This window comes from Monodelphis domestica, chromosome 1, assembly GCF_027887165.1.
Source record: "Monodelphis domestica isolate mMonDom1 chromosome 1, mMonDom1.pri, whole genome shotgun sequence".
NCBI classification, from domain to species: domain Eukaryota; kingdom Metazoa; phylum Chordata; class Mammalia; order Didelphimorphia; family Didelphidae; genus Monodelphis; species Monodelphis domestica.
In genome coordinates this window covers 70,500,068-70,518,641 of record NC_077227.1, presented here as the reverse complement: position 1 = coordinate 70,518,641, position 18,574 = coordinate 70,500,068, and the positions used below count along the sequence as shown (strand labels likewise).

General features: G+C 32.8%; 1 protein-coding gene across 23 annotated transcripts in view; it reads right to left on the bottom strand.

The window, feature by feature from the left end:
- MYO9A (myosin IXA) overlaps window positions 1-18,574 on the bottom strand; it is a 308,527-nt gene that overhangs the window by 153,244 nt on the left and 136,709 nt on the right. For all 23 annotated transcript variants that reach the window (XM_056800401.1, XM_056800408.1, XM_056800432.1 and 20 more), the window contains 2 exons: window positions 9,709-9,798; window positions 4,480-4,596 (listed from right to left, as the gene is read on the bottom strand). In XM_056800401.1, the coding sequence (XP_056656379.1) occupies window positions 4,480-4,596; window positions 9,709-9,798 (207 nt within the window). The remainder of the gene's footprint in view (window positions 1-4,479; window positions 4,597-9,708; window positions 9,799-18,574) is intronic.

Sequence of the window (18,574 nt, the reverse complement as noted above, 5' to 3'; positions counted from 1 at the left end):
GCCACTCCCATTTTCCACCTTGTCAACAGAGCTCAGGCTTAACTTAATGTTCAAAATCAAGAAATAGGCTGGGAAAAGGAGCAAACAACAACAAAAAGAACCTGATCACAAAAGGTTATTATGGTGACAGGGAAGATTAAGAGACAACCTCAGAAAAGATAAAGTTGTGAAAACAGCTACAAGCAAATCTTTGAAGAAAAATGTACATAGGACACAAGCCCAACAAGAATTCCCGGAACAACTAAAGAAAGAGGTAAAAAAATTGTTTTTTAATCAAATTAGAGCGGAAGAGAAAAAACTAGCATAAGACAAGAGAAATGCAAGAAATTATGAAAAGAGAATTAACAGCTTAGTAAAGGAGTCACAACAAAAAAATTAATAACCCTTTAAAAAATTTGTCAAATGTCATAGATGAAAATAACTCAATAAAAAAGCAGAATTGGACAAATGAAAAAGTAAAAAAGATCCCTAATGAAAGTAATTCCTTAAAAACTACAATTTAGCAGGTAAAAGCTAATGACTCCATGAGACATTAAGAAACAATAAAAGAGTGAAAAGAAATGAAAAAAAGGAAATATTTTATCAGGAAAAAATTATCTAGAAAATTTATTCAGGAGAGATAATTTAAGAATTATTAGACTATTGTAGGGCCTCCTTATCCATGGTTTCAGTTGTCAGTAGTCAATCACAGAAGTGCTGGAGGTCAGTCTGTGGCCTCCTACTTTCCCTCTTCTGGTTTCACTTCTCCATTTTTCATAGAGAAGCATTAAAAAAAAAATTGAAGAGAAACCATAAGGGGTTAATATGAGTTTACACTGTTTACATTCCCAGATGGGAGGACACTGTTGTCCATGTATTAGGGTATAAATATGCCACTAACAAATGCAAAAAAAAATAATCTTTTTGAATCATAATGAAATAAAAATTACATTCAATAAAGGGCCTTAGAAGCAGTTTAAAAATTAATTGGAAACTAAATAATCTGATCCTAAAAAATGAGTGGGACAAAGAAAAAATCATAGAAACAATCAATAGTTTCATTACAGAGAATGAGACAGCATTCAAAAATTTGTGGGATGCAATCAAAGTATTTAAGGGAAATTTTTATCCCTAAATGTCTACATCAGTAAAAGAAGACAGAGTAGGTCAGTAAATTCAGCACACAACTAAAAAAGAAAAATCAAAACCCAATTAAACACCAAAATATAAATTCTAAAAAAAGGATAGTGTAATAGAACTGGAAGTTTTAAAAAATCAAATTAAACTAAGAAAATTATTAACTGGTTTTATGAAGGAAAAATCATAACAAAACAAATAAAATATTTAGTCAATTTGCTTTAAGAAAAGACAAAAAACTCAACTAACAGCATGAAATTTTTTTTAAAAGGATGAATTTTGGTATACCAGCAATGAAGATGAAATTTAAGCAATTCTAGGAATTCTTGTGCCAATTATATACCAATAAAACAATCTAAGTGAAATGGATATTTACAAAAATATAAATTGTCCATCTTAACAAAAGAGGGAAAAAAATACTCAAATAACTCTACCTTAGGGGGGAAAAAATGAAACATGCCATAAATGAGATCCCTGAGAAAAACCACCAAGTACCAAATGGACTTACAAGTAAAATCTACCAAACATTTAAAAAAAACAATTAATTCTAATACTTTGTAAACTATTTGAAAAAATTAAAGAGTAGTCCTGCCCAGTTCCTTCTAACCTACAAACATGTTTCTTATATCTTATATCTTAAACCAGGGAGAGCAAAAAAAAAAAAGAGAGAGAGATTTTAAATCAATTTCCCTCACAAATATTAATGTAAAAATCTTGAATTAAAATACTAACAAGGGAATTAAAGTACAAAAGTCATATACTATAACTAGGTAGGATTTGTAATTAGAAAGGCAGGGTTAGTTCAATATAGGAAAAAGATGTACACAGCTGACCATATTAAAAATAAAAGGATTATAAAAAGAAAACACAAGTTATTCCTATTATAAACATTAAAAAGCATAGAAATAGGTTTAAAATTAAAAGCACTATTTTTCTAAAACCAAGAGCAAGTATTATCTGTAATGGGAATAAACTTCAATAAGGAGCAAAGATGTCCATTATCACCACTATTATTTAGTATTATATTAGAAATGCTAGCAATAGCAGTAAAGACAAGAAAACGAAATGGAAAAAATCAGAGTATGGCAATGAGGAAACAAAACTATCACTCTTTGTGGATGATTGTATTGTATAGTATACTTAGATTGATAGTATACTTAGAGAATCAACTAAAAATTAATTGAAACAAAAAATCTGGCAAAGTTGCTGAATATAAATTAATTCACATAAAATTTGAGATCAATATCATGGAAAAGCACATGTCAAGTAAAATTCAAACAATTTTTTAGTTGCAAATGCTTCTAAGACAAATGAAATTATAATGCACTTCACTCTCAAAATCCCTGGATTTCTTCAAGATTCACTTCAGTGTAACATTTTCCATGGAGCCTTTCTTGATCCCCCAACTTGCTAGTGTCCTCCATTTCATAAGCACCTTATATCCTTGGGCATATATGATACACATATTCTGTTTTCCCCACTAGGACTTAAGCTCCTGAAGATCAGGGACTATTTCACTTTTGTGTTAATACCTTTAGTCTTTAGTGCAATACCTGGCACATAAAAAGCACTTAATAAATGTCTGGTAATTCTTTTAAAAAATGAGGAAGAAAGCAAACCATATGCATTTTATATCTATGGACAGGAGGTGATTCTTGGTATTTTGTTGTTTTCTTTAAAACTCTTACCTTCTTTCTATCTTAGAATCAATACTAAGTAATGGTTCCAAGGCAGAAGAGTGGCAAAGGCTAGACAATTGGGATTAAGTGAGGTCACATTTGAACCCAGGAATTCCCATCTCCAGGAATGGCTATCTACTTAGCCACCTATTTATCCTAGGAGACTGATTCATAACCAAGCAGCAGTCAATTAAAAAAGATAACTAAGATAATTTGGTTTCACACAATTGAAAAATCTGTATGAGCAAAATGAACATACCTAAGAAGAGATACTGGCAATTATAAAAATTATTTTCATATCAAGTTTCTTAAGTAGGAATTTCTCATCTAATACACATAGACGATGGCAATACATAAAACCAAAAGCCATTCCCCAATGGATACTGGGTCAAAAGAAAAACAAACTATTTTCTAAAGAAATGAAAATTATTAGTAATCATATGGGAGAATGTTTCAAATTATAAGAAAAACGCAAACCAAAATACTACCAAGATTTCATCTCACATTGTGCTAAATTGGAAAATATAACAAAAGAAAGGAATATTTAGTGTTGAAGGCAATGTCGAAATACAGGCACATTAATGCATTGTTAGTGAAGACATAAATTCATATAATCTTTTGAACAAAGTGATTTAGAATTCTGCAAGTAAAGTGGTTTAAAATTTCCATAGTTTTTTACCAGAAATTCTACCTGCTAGAAATATATTCAACAAGGCAATAACTTGAAAACAGGAAGGCTTCATAGATATATATATAGATATATATAAAAGTATTTATAGCAGCACATTTGTAGCTATTTTAAAAAATGGAATAAAGTAGATGCCTATTAACTGAAGTATATGGGGTCAAACAAATTGTGGTACCCAAATCGGGTGGCACATTACTATGAAATAAAAATAGGATGAGTTTTCAGACTTTCAAAAAAATCATGAAAAGACTAACATAAACTGATGGAAAGTAAAGTGAGTAGAGACAAGAAAAATATATATACAATTACTATAATGTGAATAAAAAGAACAACAAATAGCAATGAATTGAAAATGAATACTACAAAGAATAAGCCTGGCCCCAAAGAAGAACTATAGGAAGGAAAAGAAATAAGAATAAATAATTTTTAGAAAAACTCTAGAGGGTATCTGGGTGGCTAGATCAGTGGGTTGAGAGCCAGGCCTAGAGACAGAAGGTCCTAGATTCAAATCTGGCCTCAGACCCTTCTCAAATCTGGCCTCACACACCTGGCTGTGTGACCCTGGGCAAGTAATTTAACCCCCATTGCCTAGCCCTTACCACTCTTCTGCCTTGAAACCAATACACAGTATTGATTCCAAAATGGAAGGTTAGGGTTTAAAAAAAAAAAACTCCACAAAGCTAGGAGAAAAAGATATGTTTCTAAATTAATGACTAGACAAAAATAACATCACAGACATCTCTTCAATTTTCATATACTTACATTTAAAAAATATAAAATAAGGAATTTTTATATCACATTCCCAAAGAAATTAGTATAAATGCTTCCCCAACATACACAGAAATGATTGGATAAACTGCATTACAGTTGAATTGCTTTTCATCTATAGAAAATTATTTCTCTGATTTATAAATACTATTATTAACAAGATATTTCACATGCAAAAATATAAACACTAACACTGTTGATAAATATAAACACAAAATCAATATTTACCTTGGTACTCTCTTCTAAGTCCTTGGTGTTCAAAAGTGCATGATTAATTCGAAAAACTATCCAGTCAAAAAGGGCACTATATAAAGATTTTGCCATGGAGTTCCTCACAGTTATAGCCTAGTAAATAAATCAAAATAAAATCATAAGAGAAACTGTAACTGAGGAAAAATGTGTTAAACATTTTAACAGACAATGGGCATTTGTTCATAAGTGTATAAAATGAACACAAGCCAATTTGGAGGAAAGGCACCAGGATATCAGAGAAATCACAAATGGATTCATAAAAAAAAAAAGTTCCCGAGCTAAATTTTGAAGAAAATAAGAGGCAGAAAGGGGAAATGTGGTACCTGCCACGACAAACTTGGGGATTTATAGGAACATAATTACAGATTACTTTTCACATAATTCAAGTAAGATCTAAACAACTAGGAAATATTAACGGCTAATGGATAGGTCAAGCCAATAATAAAAGTGACAAATCAACCCAAGTTAGTTTATGTATTCAGTGTCATGTGCATCAAACTACCAAAGAATTATTTTTAAAGAGCTAGAAAAAAAAAGATTACAAAATTCACATGGAAAGAAAAGGTCAAAAATATCAAGGTAATCAATCTATCAGTACAAGATTTGGAATTATATTACAAAACAGCAATTATCCAAACAACCAGGTACTGGCTAAGAAATGAGAGTGTTGGATCAGTGAACTATATTAGGTACACAACACACATTAATATATGACCATAATAATCTAGTGGTTGAGAAATATAAAGATCCAAGTTTGGGGGATAAAAATTTGCCATCTGACAAAAACTGCTAGGAAAACTGGAAAGTGATTTGGCAGAAACTAGGGATAGACCAACAATTTATATCATATACCAAGATAAGGTGAAAATGGACAAATGATTTAGATATAAAGGATGGGAAGCAGCTAGGTAGCTTGGTGAAGAGAACCAGGCCTAGAGAAAGGACATCTTGGGTTCAACTTTGACCTCAGACACTTTCTAGCTGTGTAATCCTGGACAAGTCACAACCCTAATTGTCTAGCTCATCACTCTTCTGCCTTAGAACCAATACACAGTACAACGTTTCAGTTTCTGTGTACAATGTCCTCCTGGTTCTGCTTCTTACACAGGACACAGTACCTCTCCATGCTTTGGAATCTCACCTGCCTGTGAGACCCAACCTGCATATCTCTATTCCAGAAAACCATTCCACTTCCTTAAAAATGTACCCGAGGGGAAGCTGGGTGGTTCAGTGGATTGAGAGCCAGGCCTAGAGTCAGGAAATACTAGGTTCAAATCAAATTAGATACTTTGTAGCTGTGTGATCCTGAGGAAGTCACTTGCCCCCCATTGCCTAGCCCTTACCACTCTTCTGCCTTATAACCAATACTCAGTACTGATTCTAAGACAGAAGGCAAAGGCTTAAAGAAAAATGTACCCAAAGCATCAACTTCTGCATGAAATTTCTTGATCCCTTTACTCCCAAATGCTGGTGCTCAAGAGTCTCACATATTTTGTATGTACTAATTATTGCACATGCTTCCTCACCTATCAAATACAAGCTATGGGAGAGTAGAGACAATTTCACCTTTGTCCTTCATCCACTGTCACTAAATACAATGCCAGGTTCATCTAAAAATACTTAATAATGCTCACTGATTGACTCGGTGACTATTGTCCAAGTGGATAAAAATAACTACCTTTTGTAGTGGAATAAAAGTATTAAGATGTCAAGATGGAAACCGGACCTGGGGTTTCACTGGTATTTCTCCTTTTAAGTAAACTGCCTCTACTAGAATAAATTCTGTGGCTATTATATGTAGAAGATTACACCTGAACTCAGGACTCCTAACTGTATAAAATAACTGCTTTTTAAGGTATTAAGATGTAAAACTCTTGTTATTATCACCACCAGTAGTACCACTATTACTGCATTCAAAAGCAATTGTCAAACTTTCTGGACTCTTAACCCCTTACTCTTAAAAATCACTGAGGACCTTCCATAGAGCTTTTATTTATAGGGGTTATGTTTATGGATATTTACTGTACTAGAAATTAAAGCACTTTAGTATGATTATGAAAATAATTCAGCCCTCATGAATTGGCTAAAAGTGTCTTGAGGAAAAAATTGGAAAAGGGGGGTGTCCATTGATTAGGGAATGCCTGAACAAAGTGTGGTATCTGTTGGTGATGGAATATTATTGTGCTCAAAGGAATAATGAACTGGAGGAATTCCATGTGAACTGGAACGACCTCGAGGAATTGATGCAGAGTGAGAGGAGCAGAACCAGGAGAACATTGTACACAGAGACTGACACATTATGGCACAACTGAATGTAACAGACTTTTCTACTAGTAGCAATGCAATGGCCCAGGACAATCCAGAGGAATTTAGAAGAAAGAAGGCTATCCATATCCAGAGAAATAACTGTGGGAGGAGAAATGCAGAAGAAAAACATATGATCGATCATGTAGTTCAATGGGGATATGATTAGGGTTTTAATGTTAAAAGATCACTCTACTATAAATATGAATATTATGGAAATAGGTTTGATACATGTATAACCCAGTGGAAATGTTTGTCAGCTATAGGAGTAGTAAGGGAAGAATCACGTGAATCACATAACCGTGGAAAATATTATAAATTTTTAAAAAAGAAAAAAATAAATAAACGTGTCTTGAGGATTCCAAGACCATACTTTGAGAACCACTATGAACTAAGTCATATGAATATTTCTATTATAAATAAAATAAAGAGATTTCAGGTAAATGATTGCAAGATTCACTAGTTCTCAAAGACTATAGTTAGTGGAATTGTTTTCATCTTCCTTTGTATTGCTTTTAATAAGTGTAGACAAAAAGAAAACTAGGCAGTTTATGCCAATATTGCTGAGGGTAAAATGGAGAAATGGAAAACTCAAAATACTGAAAACTAAGAGAATATATACATTACTATCTGATGGTTTTGATATAGAGATATTGAAAATATGAAATGAGATTAAGACAAAAATATTAAAGACTTGCAGATTAACTAGCCTCCCATCTATGCCTAATCAATGCTGGCTTCCAGAAAAGAATCAGGAAGCTGTGGAAAAGGTGAGAACCAAATGACATCAAATAAAATCAAATGTTTCTTCCTGATGAGAAATGATGGTCATCAAAAACTATTAGTTTATTAATCCCACCAGTAAAGGAAGTAAGTCCATTCTATAACAAGTAAAATCTTACAGGGCAAAGAAGAATTCATTTTTAACTCTAGTTTCTCTCATGTCCTGGGAAAGAACTTTGTCCTCAAAAAATTCAAGAAGTGATGAGAAAGTGGTCTCCTGTACCCTTGCTAAGAATAGAGCATTAAATAGATAGCTGAAAAAGCAAGAAAACCCAATTATTTTTTAAAGTACACTCTTAAAGACTGATGAATTTGTGAATTGATTACCTAAGGGAAGAACATTAAAAACCAAAGATAAAAAATTATCATATAAGGTAACCTCATAATGGCTCTAATTATTGCTCAAAAATGGCCTAAGGCCAGAAAATACTTCAAAAAGAGGAAGAGAATACAATTTGAAAACCACTGTCTAAATAACTAGGAAATGGTTATAACAGACTATTCAAGAGATAGCTAGTCAACGTTTAGAAAAGAAGCAGTGAAAAAAAAGCCAGGATAGTTCATGCCAAAGATTATATTTCCCTTCTTGACAGGATTACTAAACTAGTATATCAGGGGAAGTAGGGTAGATATAGTTTACCTGAAATTCTGGAAATTAAATGAAAAAATATCTCACACACTATTACTGCAGACAAAATGATGATGTATGAGAGAGAATATAATTGGATGTACTCAGAACTGATCCCTAATAGAAATAGTTCAGTGACAACTTGGCTGGAGGTGCCCATTAAGTATCTGTGGTTGGCCTTGTGCTGATTAACATTTTTACCAATTATTTGAATATCAGTGTATCTAAGATGATTTTGTTCAATCCATCTATGATTACCAATATTAAATGGAAGAACCTTTTTTTTTAATCCTTACCTTCCATCTTGGAATCAATACTGTATATTGGTTCCAAGGCAGAAGAGTGGCAAGGGCTAGGTAATGAGGATCAAGTGACTTGCCCAGGGTCATGCAAGCTGGGAAGTGTCTGAGGTCAGATTTGAACCTAGGACCTCCCATTTCTAGGCCTGGCTCTCAATCCACTGAGCCAACCAGCTGCCCCTGAAAGAACTTTTTTAAGAAGAGGAAGATGGTGTTTGTCACCATTTTGGAAGTATCCAGTGGTGAGTTCAAAAGATGTTAAGATGTTACTCTTTGCAAATAACATTGCCTGAACTGAATCAAGACTTAAAACCTCCTAATCAGTCCTATCATAATCTCTTAAAAGTGCTTACCTTAACTAAATAAGAAAAACCACTTTAATGAAAATTGCCTATTGAGTAAATGATGATGTTCTGATGGATGCACAATTCATATGACTAGTTTTTAGGGATATATATATGTCTGAGAAAGGCACTGCAAAAGAACAATGAGCTGGGCCCAAGGTAAAAAAGAAGCAAAAGAATAAGTATTATCTTTTAAGCAAGTGCAAAGTGTTTTCAATAACCCCAAACTTCTCCATGAAACAAAGGTCCATCTTTTTTTTTTAACAATATTCTCGTTTTCATGTTATATTTCTAAAAACCATGAAGTACTCAATGGTCTCCAAAGAATTAAAGTTATAGGTTACTTTTTAATGGCAACAAAGAGGCTAATGGCAGACATAAGCAGGTTGCAGTATATTACAAATGAAGAAGTGGGAAGGAGAAATGATACACAAGATGTCAAGAAAGGTATATGACCAGAAAAAAAGAAGACATCCTGGTCATTCAGCAAGAACACAAGATAAGTGAGCCAGTCCTGAACTACAAACTAAGTACAGTGGCCAGACTATTTAACAGTTTAACTGGTATGCACACTTTGAGTGAATCAACGATGAAGAATTAATTAGAGTACACTAAAACAGACACAGAGGAAATGTGTTACAATAGCATCACTAAAGGAATAACCCACTATATTGATGATAATATAAGCTAAAGAAATAAACTACAGAAATAAAAATTTTAAATGTTGATATTATCCACATAATCATTAGCTATATTAATTTTATTATTAATAATCAGTGGTATTATAGGCTATAGAAATAAAATTTCAAAATGTTTAGATATTGATGAAAAGAGAACCAATACATACCTCTGCCTGTTTATATGGTAAAATAAGCTTCTCACCCACAGTAACAGTCTTCCTGGTAACTAATGCTTCAAATAGCATCTCTTCTTTCACCTAATATGAACAAAAACCAAAATATTTATTTTAAATGTTTGACAGTTGCAAAATTATTGCCTGAATCACTGAAAATCCATTTTGTCCTAAGAATATAAAAATATTTTCAAAGAACAGATCCATATCTATATATATATATATATACATACATACATATATATTTTACAGGTATACAGTAACACAAGAGGCAGCAAACCATAGAAGATAAAAGCACTGGTTTTAAGGTCAGAAAGTCAAGATTAAATCCTTCATCCAACATATACCTGGCAAGTATCCTAAACTCTATATGCCTAAGACTAATCTCCTAAGGTTGCAAGATGAAATGTGGCCCTGAATTGTTAGGGGGCAACTCCTCATCAGACATTCCCTCTACCATCGAAATCACCATGTCTAGATGACTTTCCCTATATATCAGCTATCACATAAATATACAAATAAATGATCATGCATTCAAACACACACACAAACACACAAATTTATTTAAAATTTACTATATGCCAAGTGTAAATGGAAGTATGTGAGATTTACGTAAGTCTCAAAATGTCTAAATAAGATTCTATTTCTCTTTCTTGTGTTATCATTTCTATCCTGATTTCTTATGTATTATATATTTAGGTATAGGTTTCAGAGAACATGAGCATATGATCTCCCTTCTTGAGGAATTACCTCCCGGAAACTGTTAATTCTTAAGCCAGGCCTATGGCTCTGGGCTTTTTTTCTCTTCTCCTCTACATTTTGTGCATAAGCTTTCACCCTCAAATCTATAAGTCTCTAGGCAAACATAGTCTTATCAATCTCTGCTAGATTCACTCCATCCATCATCAAGTACACATCTTTCTTTATTGAGCTTCAATACAATATCCATTCCTAGGAACAAAGAATCTCAGAAATAGAAGAGACCTTTGAGGCCATGTTGTCAATTCACATACCTGCAACAATGTCCTATTCAAGTTTTTAAAAACACAAAATAAGGGGAAAGCCATTAACTTCCTAGACAGCCCATTTCTCATCTTAAAGGGTAGATATTTGCAAGCTTTGCTTACCTCAAACATGTATGTAATTCTTTGAATTAGGAATAAAAGGTAAAAATTGCAATCTTCTTAAGTCAAACAGAACAATCTCCCTTTAACTCAGAGAATTATCACTTCTATGACTTATGTGTCAACATTTCTTTCATTTGATCTTTATATAGCATGAACTCAAAGTCCTCTAATGGCCCGTGATTATTTTTCAGCTTTTTGTTCTCTTTCCTATCAAAACTGAAACTATCATGATAAATGTAGAATGACAATGCCAGAGTAGTAGAATGTAGAATGACAATGCCAGGACTATCGTTTTCTTAGACTCTCTTAATATAGTCTAAATCTACTATAATTTCTAGGCTACTATATTTCATTAATGACTCATTGTTTTGAACTCATTACCATTAAAATCAATCTGAAAGAATTGATGGAGTCCAAATCCAGACCAAGGTAAACTTTTTTCACTTAACTATTTGTTCGAGTTTCCTTCCTCAAAAGCAATGTGTCCTCTATCCCAGGATGAGAGAAGTACCTCAACAGACAGGTAAGGTAACAAGGAAAAAAAAAAACTAGAAAAATGAGCAAAACAAAACAACAACAACCTTGACCTTAGAAAATTATTTTAGTAGGATAGGGAAGACCAAAATATGACATCAGAAGGGGATAACAATACCAAAAGGGAAATATGTAAAGCCTCAAAGGAAAATGTGAAAGGTTGTCAGGACTCAAAAGAACCCTGGAAGAACTTGAAAAGAAAGTTAAATAAGTAAAAAAAAATCTAAATAAAGAAAATTGAGAGAAAAACTCAACAGCAAGAAAAAGAATTCACTGAAGAAATCAATTCCCTAAAAACTAGAATAGGCTAAAAAGAAAATGAGACAAAAATATTTTGAAGGGAAAAAATCTCTCAAGGATACCGAAAGGATCACATGGAAATGGAGGCAAAAACAAAAACCAAAAACTCTTTTAAAAAGTAGAATTGGTCAAATGGAAGTCCCTAAAAACTAGAATTGAACAAAGAGAAGCTAATGAAACCATAAAATATCAGGCAAAAAATTTTTAAATGGAAGAAAATTTAAAATACCTTAGTGGAAAAATAGCTGATCTAGAAAATAAATCCAGGAGAGATATTCTAAGAATCACCAGAATACCTGAAAGCCATGATAAAAAATAAAAAATAAAAAAGGAGTTGTAAAAACAAAAAAGAAAGCAAAAAAATTTTTCTTTAATATTATGGCCAGTCAAGTTTCTTGTATGACCTCTGGAATTTCTTAAAAGAAGCAATATTGTTTCAAATTGTTAATGACATGTTGCATTTATTTAAACTGTAGCCACCAAAAAAAAAAAAATAAATAAAAATTGAGCCATTGTTCATAAAATGCAATGGCCATGAAAATTTATTGTTTTGGTAGTATTTGCTGTGACTACTACAGGAAATTATCCAAGAAAACTGCCCCAATATTCTAGAACAAGAGGGAAAAGTGGAGATTGAAAGAATTCACAGATCACCAGCTGTACTTAATCCCCAACTGACAACACCCAGGAAAGTTATAGCCAAATTCAAGAACTATCAGACCAAGGAAAAAATATTACAGGCTGCTAAGAAGAAGTCATTCAGATACCATGGAACGACAGTGAGGATAACCCAGGATCTGGCTGCATCTACAATGAAGGAATATGATATTCTGGAAAGCAAGGGAACTAGGTCTACAATCAAGAATCAACTACCCAGCAAAAGTGACTATATTCTTACAGGGGAAAGTATGGTCATTTAACAGAATAGAAGAATTCCAAGCATTTGTAAAGAAAAGACCAGACCTTAACAGAAAATTTGATGCCTAAGTACAGAACTCAAGAGAATCATCAAAAGGTAATTAAAAAAGAAAAACAAACTAAAAAACAAAAAAACTTTTTTTTTAAGAGACCTGATAAGTTAAAATGATATGTATCCCTATAAGAAAAGAGGTCATTGACAACTCTTAAAAATTGTTATCACCCGGGCAGCTAGAGGAAACAGTGACAAACTGTATAGGATGAAATGACAAGACATACATATGTATATAGATATGTGTATGCATAAAGTGTGTATAAATATGTATGTATGTATATTGGAGCACAAAAGACAACACGGCCATCCAATGCAGCTGAGAAGTCTCCAGGTGTAATAACTTTTTGTGCCACTGGACCCAGGCTTCCAAGAGAGTGGGACTGTCTCTGTGCATCTATTTTTCCACTTAAATCTCCTTCACACACAAGTGTCTTTGTGCACACTCATCTATCATAGATGAAAACACACAAAGACAATCGTCATCCTCGGTTACTGAGAGACTACTACTACTATGTGTGTGTGTGTGTGTGTGTGTGTGTGTGTGTAAATAAAATTAGGCTTTCCCTTATAAGAAATGGAGAAAAATTCCAATGCAGGAAACTGTAAATAATTCTACTCATTTTCCAAGAATTCTAGTGCAAAGAACCTTGTCACACATATATGAATGTCAATTCACGAATAAGTTCTTAAATAGAATTAAATGATTCCCTTAAAAAATAATTCCCTAAAATGGTTCTGCTAAATGGGAGAAGATTGTACACAGTAACAGCAATAATGTGGAATGATCAACTGTGATAGACTTCGCTACTCTCAGCAATACAATGATTCAGAAAAATTCTGAGAGACTTGGGACACATTTTGGTTTCTATGATTTATTCTCTTACAAAAATGATCAATATGGAAATGTGTTTTGCATGATGATACATTTATGTCCCAGACTGGACTGCTTGCCTACTCTGGGAGTGGGGAAGGAAAAGAGGGAAGGAGACAATTTGGATCATATAACTTTAGAAAACTCATGTGGAATTCGTTATTATATGTAATTGGTAAAATAAAATATCTTTAAAATTAAAAAATAAAATAAAAATAAAAAAGAAAATGGCACTGCCCCCTTTTATCCTCATTCAGAAAAATGTTTCTATCCTTTGAAATTTTAAATAATTTTTAAGACAGCCACAGTAATTGATCTCTATATCCTTCTCACTTAACACAATATAAAAAATCTCTTACTCTAGACCAAGAATGTGCTAGAGACAACTCAATCCAGCAGAAAGAAGAAAGAGATGGAATGATCAGAAAGGGAGAAGAAAAACCACGAGAACAATGTCACAAATCCTTAGTGTTCTCAGGGGAAAAATGAGTATTTAATGGAGTCAAAAGCTATAAACAGATCAAGAAGGATGAGAAATGATAAAAGTTCATTGGATTTGGCAATTAAGGGATTACTAATGATTATTAGACAATGTAAGTACACACACAACAATATTTCAGAAGTCTGCTTACACAAAATGTTTTTTCCTATCATTTTTTCACAACACTTACAAGTCCCAAGATAAAAAGCGTTACTTTGGTTACGACAAGAGTTAGCAATTTCAAGGGATCTGAACCATTTTTTGGACTACCTTCAGAATGTAACTTTTCAGGGTGTGTGTGGGGTGGTTTATTTTCAAGTGAAGTCAGAGATCTCATAAGAATCTATATATGCCTTGTGCTTGTACTATTTCATTTAAGTTATACAAAATAATATTTTAAAGAGAGATAATTTGGTGTTGCTAGAGCACTGAACTTGGAGTCAGGATAAACAGGCTTTAGCTGTTAGCTATATGAAAACAGGAAGCTAACAAACTCTCTTCATCAGTTTTTTAATTTGTAAAATTAGAATAATTAAAGGCATACGATCTATCTCACAGGTTTGTGTAAAAGAAAGAACTTTGTTAACCATAAAACATGATAAAAATGTAAATAGATATTACAAGAGATGGCCAAGAAATCATTATTTATTTTTAAGAGGAGTTTTTTATAATGTACATGGAAATCTGGGAGAGAAGTGAGATACTTTTCTTCTATTAGTACATTCATCTGACTAGCTAATTCTCCACTGCTGCATTGACAAGTTTTTAAGTTCCCTACCAACAAATGACACCTATAATAGGGTAAATTGAAAACACCCAAATAGGCTAGATCTAGAAATAGGGTAGATAAAAGTCTAATGGAAAATAAATATACAGAAATATTCTCAACCATTTTTTTGAATCATGGATATCTTTGGTACTCTGATGAAATCTATGACTCCTTTGAGTATGTTTTTAAATTCAGAAAATAAAACATGCCGGATTACAAAGGAAGAAACTCTCCATTCAGATGGATGTTTTTTAAACACAGATCTGATCACAACATTCCTCTATGTAAAAATCTCAATTAGTTCTCTACTGATTTAGCCTAATTCAAAATCTCAAGTCTGTCCTTATAAATAACCAAATATGTTATTCAGGCAATGACTATTATGTAGTAAGAACAAATTTTTGATAAATTTAAAATCTTGAAAAATATGTGTTAAGTCAGCGCCAATTATAATAGTAAAAAATTAAAATCAAATTCTGTTCTAGGATTCACAAAAGCCTGAATATAGACATAATGCAATGAATATTAATGTAATGGAATATTGCTGCCTCATAAAAAACTACAAACATCAAAATTAATATTTATATAAAGTTATATAAAGTTACATGAAGAAAGTAGAATTTTTACAACCCTACAAATTACTACAACTATACAAATAACAGGAGCAAAGCCCAGCTAAAAACACAGAAAAGTTAAAAAAGAATTAGATTGTGTTGAAATTAACACACATTTTGGGGGCACTTTTGCCCATATGCAAATTAGATATTTACAATTATTCATTAAAATTGTCTCATTTTTGCCCATGTTTACATACAATTATACAGTCTAATGAATATTTTTATTTTATAAAATATGCAACTTACAAAATTAACTTTGTGTTGAATGAAAAAAATCTATTGAGAAAAATCACTGGTAATTTTTTTCAAAATCCTTTTAGAGCTCATCTAATTTTTAAAAACTATTATATTAACTCTATAATATCACATATTATTTACTAGCTCTTATAATTTTAGATACTGTATTTTATCTAAGGTTTGCTTCTATTCCAGCATCTACACAGAAGCTGCTTCAAATGTCTATTTTTTTAAATTGCACTGTACTTTTTAGAATTGACTCTTACTTTGACTTTTGGAGGGAAATGAGAAGATAGGGGGTTTCTGAACATCCTCTCTTATGCAGGATGGAAGTTCAGAGGCCATTCATGGATCTGATTCCAATGCTATTCAGGCACAGTAGCTTTATTTAAAACAGCTATTTTTATGACCCAAGCTAACTCACCCTTCTTTAGGCAGCCTAGTGGTCCCCTGTTCCAAGGGGATGCTTTTTAGGAAAGAACATAGTTAGGACAGGGGGGTTTAGTCCTTAAATATTAATAATTTCTCTTTTCAGACAAACAAAAAAAAACAACCAAGCATTTATTGCCCTCTACTTATGATTCAAAGTACATTGTGTGCTCTACTGACAAAGCGATGAAAGAAAAAATATCTAAATATCATGAGAAGTGAAGGTGAGACAGAACAAACACTAGCAGGTGTGAAAACACGGAAAACATCTATCAACCCCATAAGGCACAAGCCTATAAACAGGAAATAGTGTCTGTGAGAAAAATCCTTTGCATTTTCATGAAGGAAAGCTAACCATGGAATAAAAATGTTAAAAACCAAACATATATATATATATATATCCTTTGAATTCTCAATCTTCATCCTTGATCCTGAAAAGGTTTACAAGAACATTATATAAAGTTTTGCTAACTTAGGCTGAACTGTGACATTGGTTATAACTTAGATGATGAACCATAGAGTTTGGAGCTTGAAAACAGCCCTTCCTAAAAAAAGCCTTCATATGGGGTTTCCTGATTTTAATGGAAGTAAATTCCATGATAGGAGGCACACCCATATTTAAGTGAAGTTACACAAATAACTCTGCAAAGCCAAATATCAGTAAGCTTTGGATTATGTACTTCCCAATAGCATTTTTGCCTTTCCCTGAATGTCATCAAAAGTTAATTATAATTCTGTAAAATTCATAATAAAAGGTATTAAGAATTCAAACAGTAATGTGCTGCCTTTTATATTCATGTATGTAATTCATCTCTTAATGAAATATACATTTATAAGTATTTAACTTTAGATAAATACATATTTATCAGCTAAAATGTAAATTATTTAGAGAGCTTAGAAAATGTAACAAGACAATAGATCAATAATAAATTACACTAAGGACAAGTTAGGGATATATTCAACTTGCATTCTACATAGCAACTACCACATTACCCCACAAATTATCACCATCATCAGTGTCAGAAATAAAGTTTTGTAAAGTTTTATTAAATTCTATTATGGATATAAATCATGTCTTCTCTAAATTATATATACCTTTCTTAACAGTATAATGCTTTGTATAGACTGGATAAAATTAAATGATACAAAGACAGAGACTATTTTCTCCAAAACCCTAACTTACAGATTAAGAAAATGAAACTTGTAAGAATATTCAATATTTGTAAATTGAACTTGAAAGTGGAATATTCTTTGACATTTTATGACACTTTGAAACCACCAAGAATAGACACAATGCTGAGTTCTATCTCCAGCAAAGTATCTTCTAATAAGTGAAAAACTCCCCTCTATATTTGTAAGTGATCATAATTGGACTCTACTTATATAGATGATAATAACACTCTTTGACAGCTAGAAAGATTACTGAGAAAGAGTACTGAAAGAGCACAGAAGATAGTTTGGGATGCAACTACAGGGGACACCCACAGTGAGGAGGCATGATATGGGCGAGGGGTTAGCAAAGGGAACTGAGGAGTAGTCAGATAGGTAGGAGAATTAGGAGTGATGTCACTAAAAAATCTAGAGAAAAGAGTGTCAAACAGTGTCAAATGCAGTAGAGACAGGTTGAGAATGACAAGAAATCAGATATGGCAATTAAAAGACTATTGGAAGGGCACCTAGCTGGCTCAGGAGATAGACACAGTACTCGAAATGGGAAGTCCTGGATTCAAATTGGATCTCAGATACTTCCTAGACCCTGAGCAACATGTCATTTAACCCCAATTGCCTAGTCTTTTCTGCTCTTCCACACTGGAACTGATAATTAGCATGATTCTAATAAGAAAGGTAAGGGCTTTTAAAAAAAGACTATTGGTAGCTTTGGAGCAAGCAGTTTCCTATGAGTGATGAGGTCACAAAGTTTGGGGAGCTACTGAAAGGAAGTGGAAGTTGCTCATATAGACAGTTTTTTCAAGGAGTCTGGTTGATGAAAGGGATAGAACTATACAATGGGAGCTTTGTTTAAAGATAGCAAAAGGTTGAAAACTGGAGAAAAATTAGAGGAGATGAATAAAGATGCAACATCAGAAAAGACCAGTGTGTACCCTCAAGCATAGCAAAAGGGAACCTGGCCTTGAGAAGCAAAAAGGGAACCTCTATGCCAGGGATCAGGGAAAAAAGGAGAAAAGAGTTGAAAATGATATAAAGTAGTTTTGAGATGAAGAGAATGAGAAAAAGAAAAAGTTCAGTATTTCTGAGGAAAAATAAATTGCAGTGTCCTCAGATGAGAGGGTGAAAGAGGAAGTATAGTGAATTGGAGAAGGGAAGATAAAGCTTGAAATCACTTCTACAGAGTTTGAGATAACTCAATTAGAGAGGAAAGAAAGGGCTTTGTTGCAGTGAAGGTCTGGTTAAAACTGGATGATGTGAATATTTAATGTGCCTGCAAGATTTCTCTAGCAGTTTGTAAGGAGGAATAGAAAAATGTTGGGAATGGTTGAAATCTGGCAACTGTTAAGGGGTAT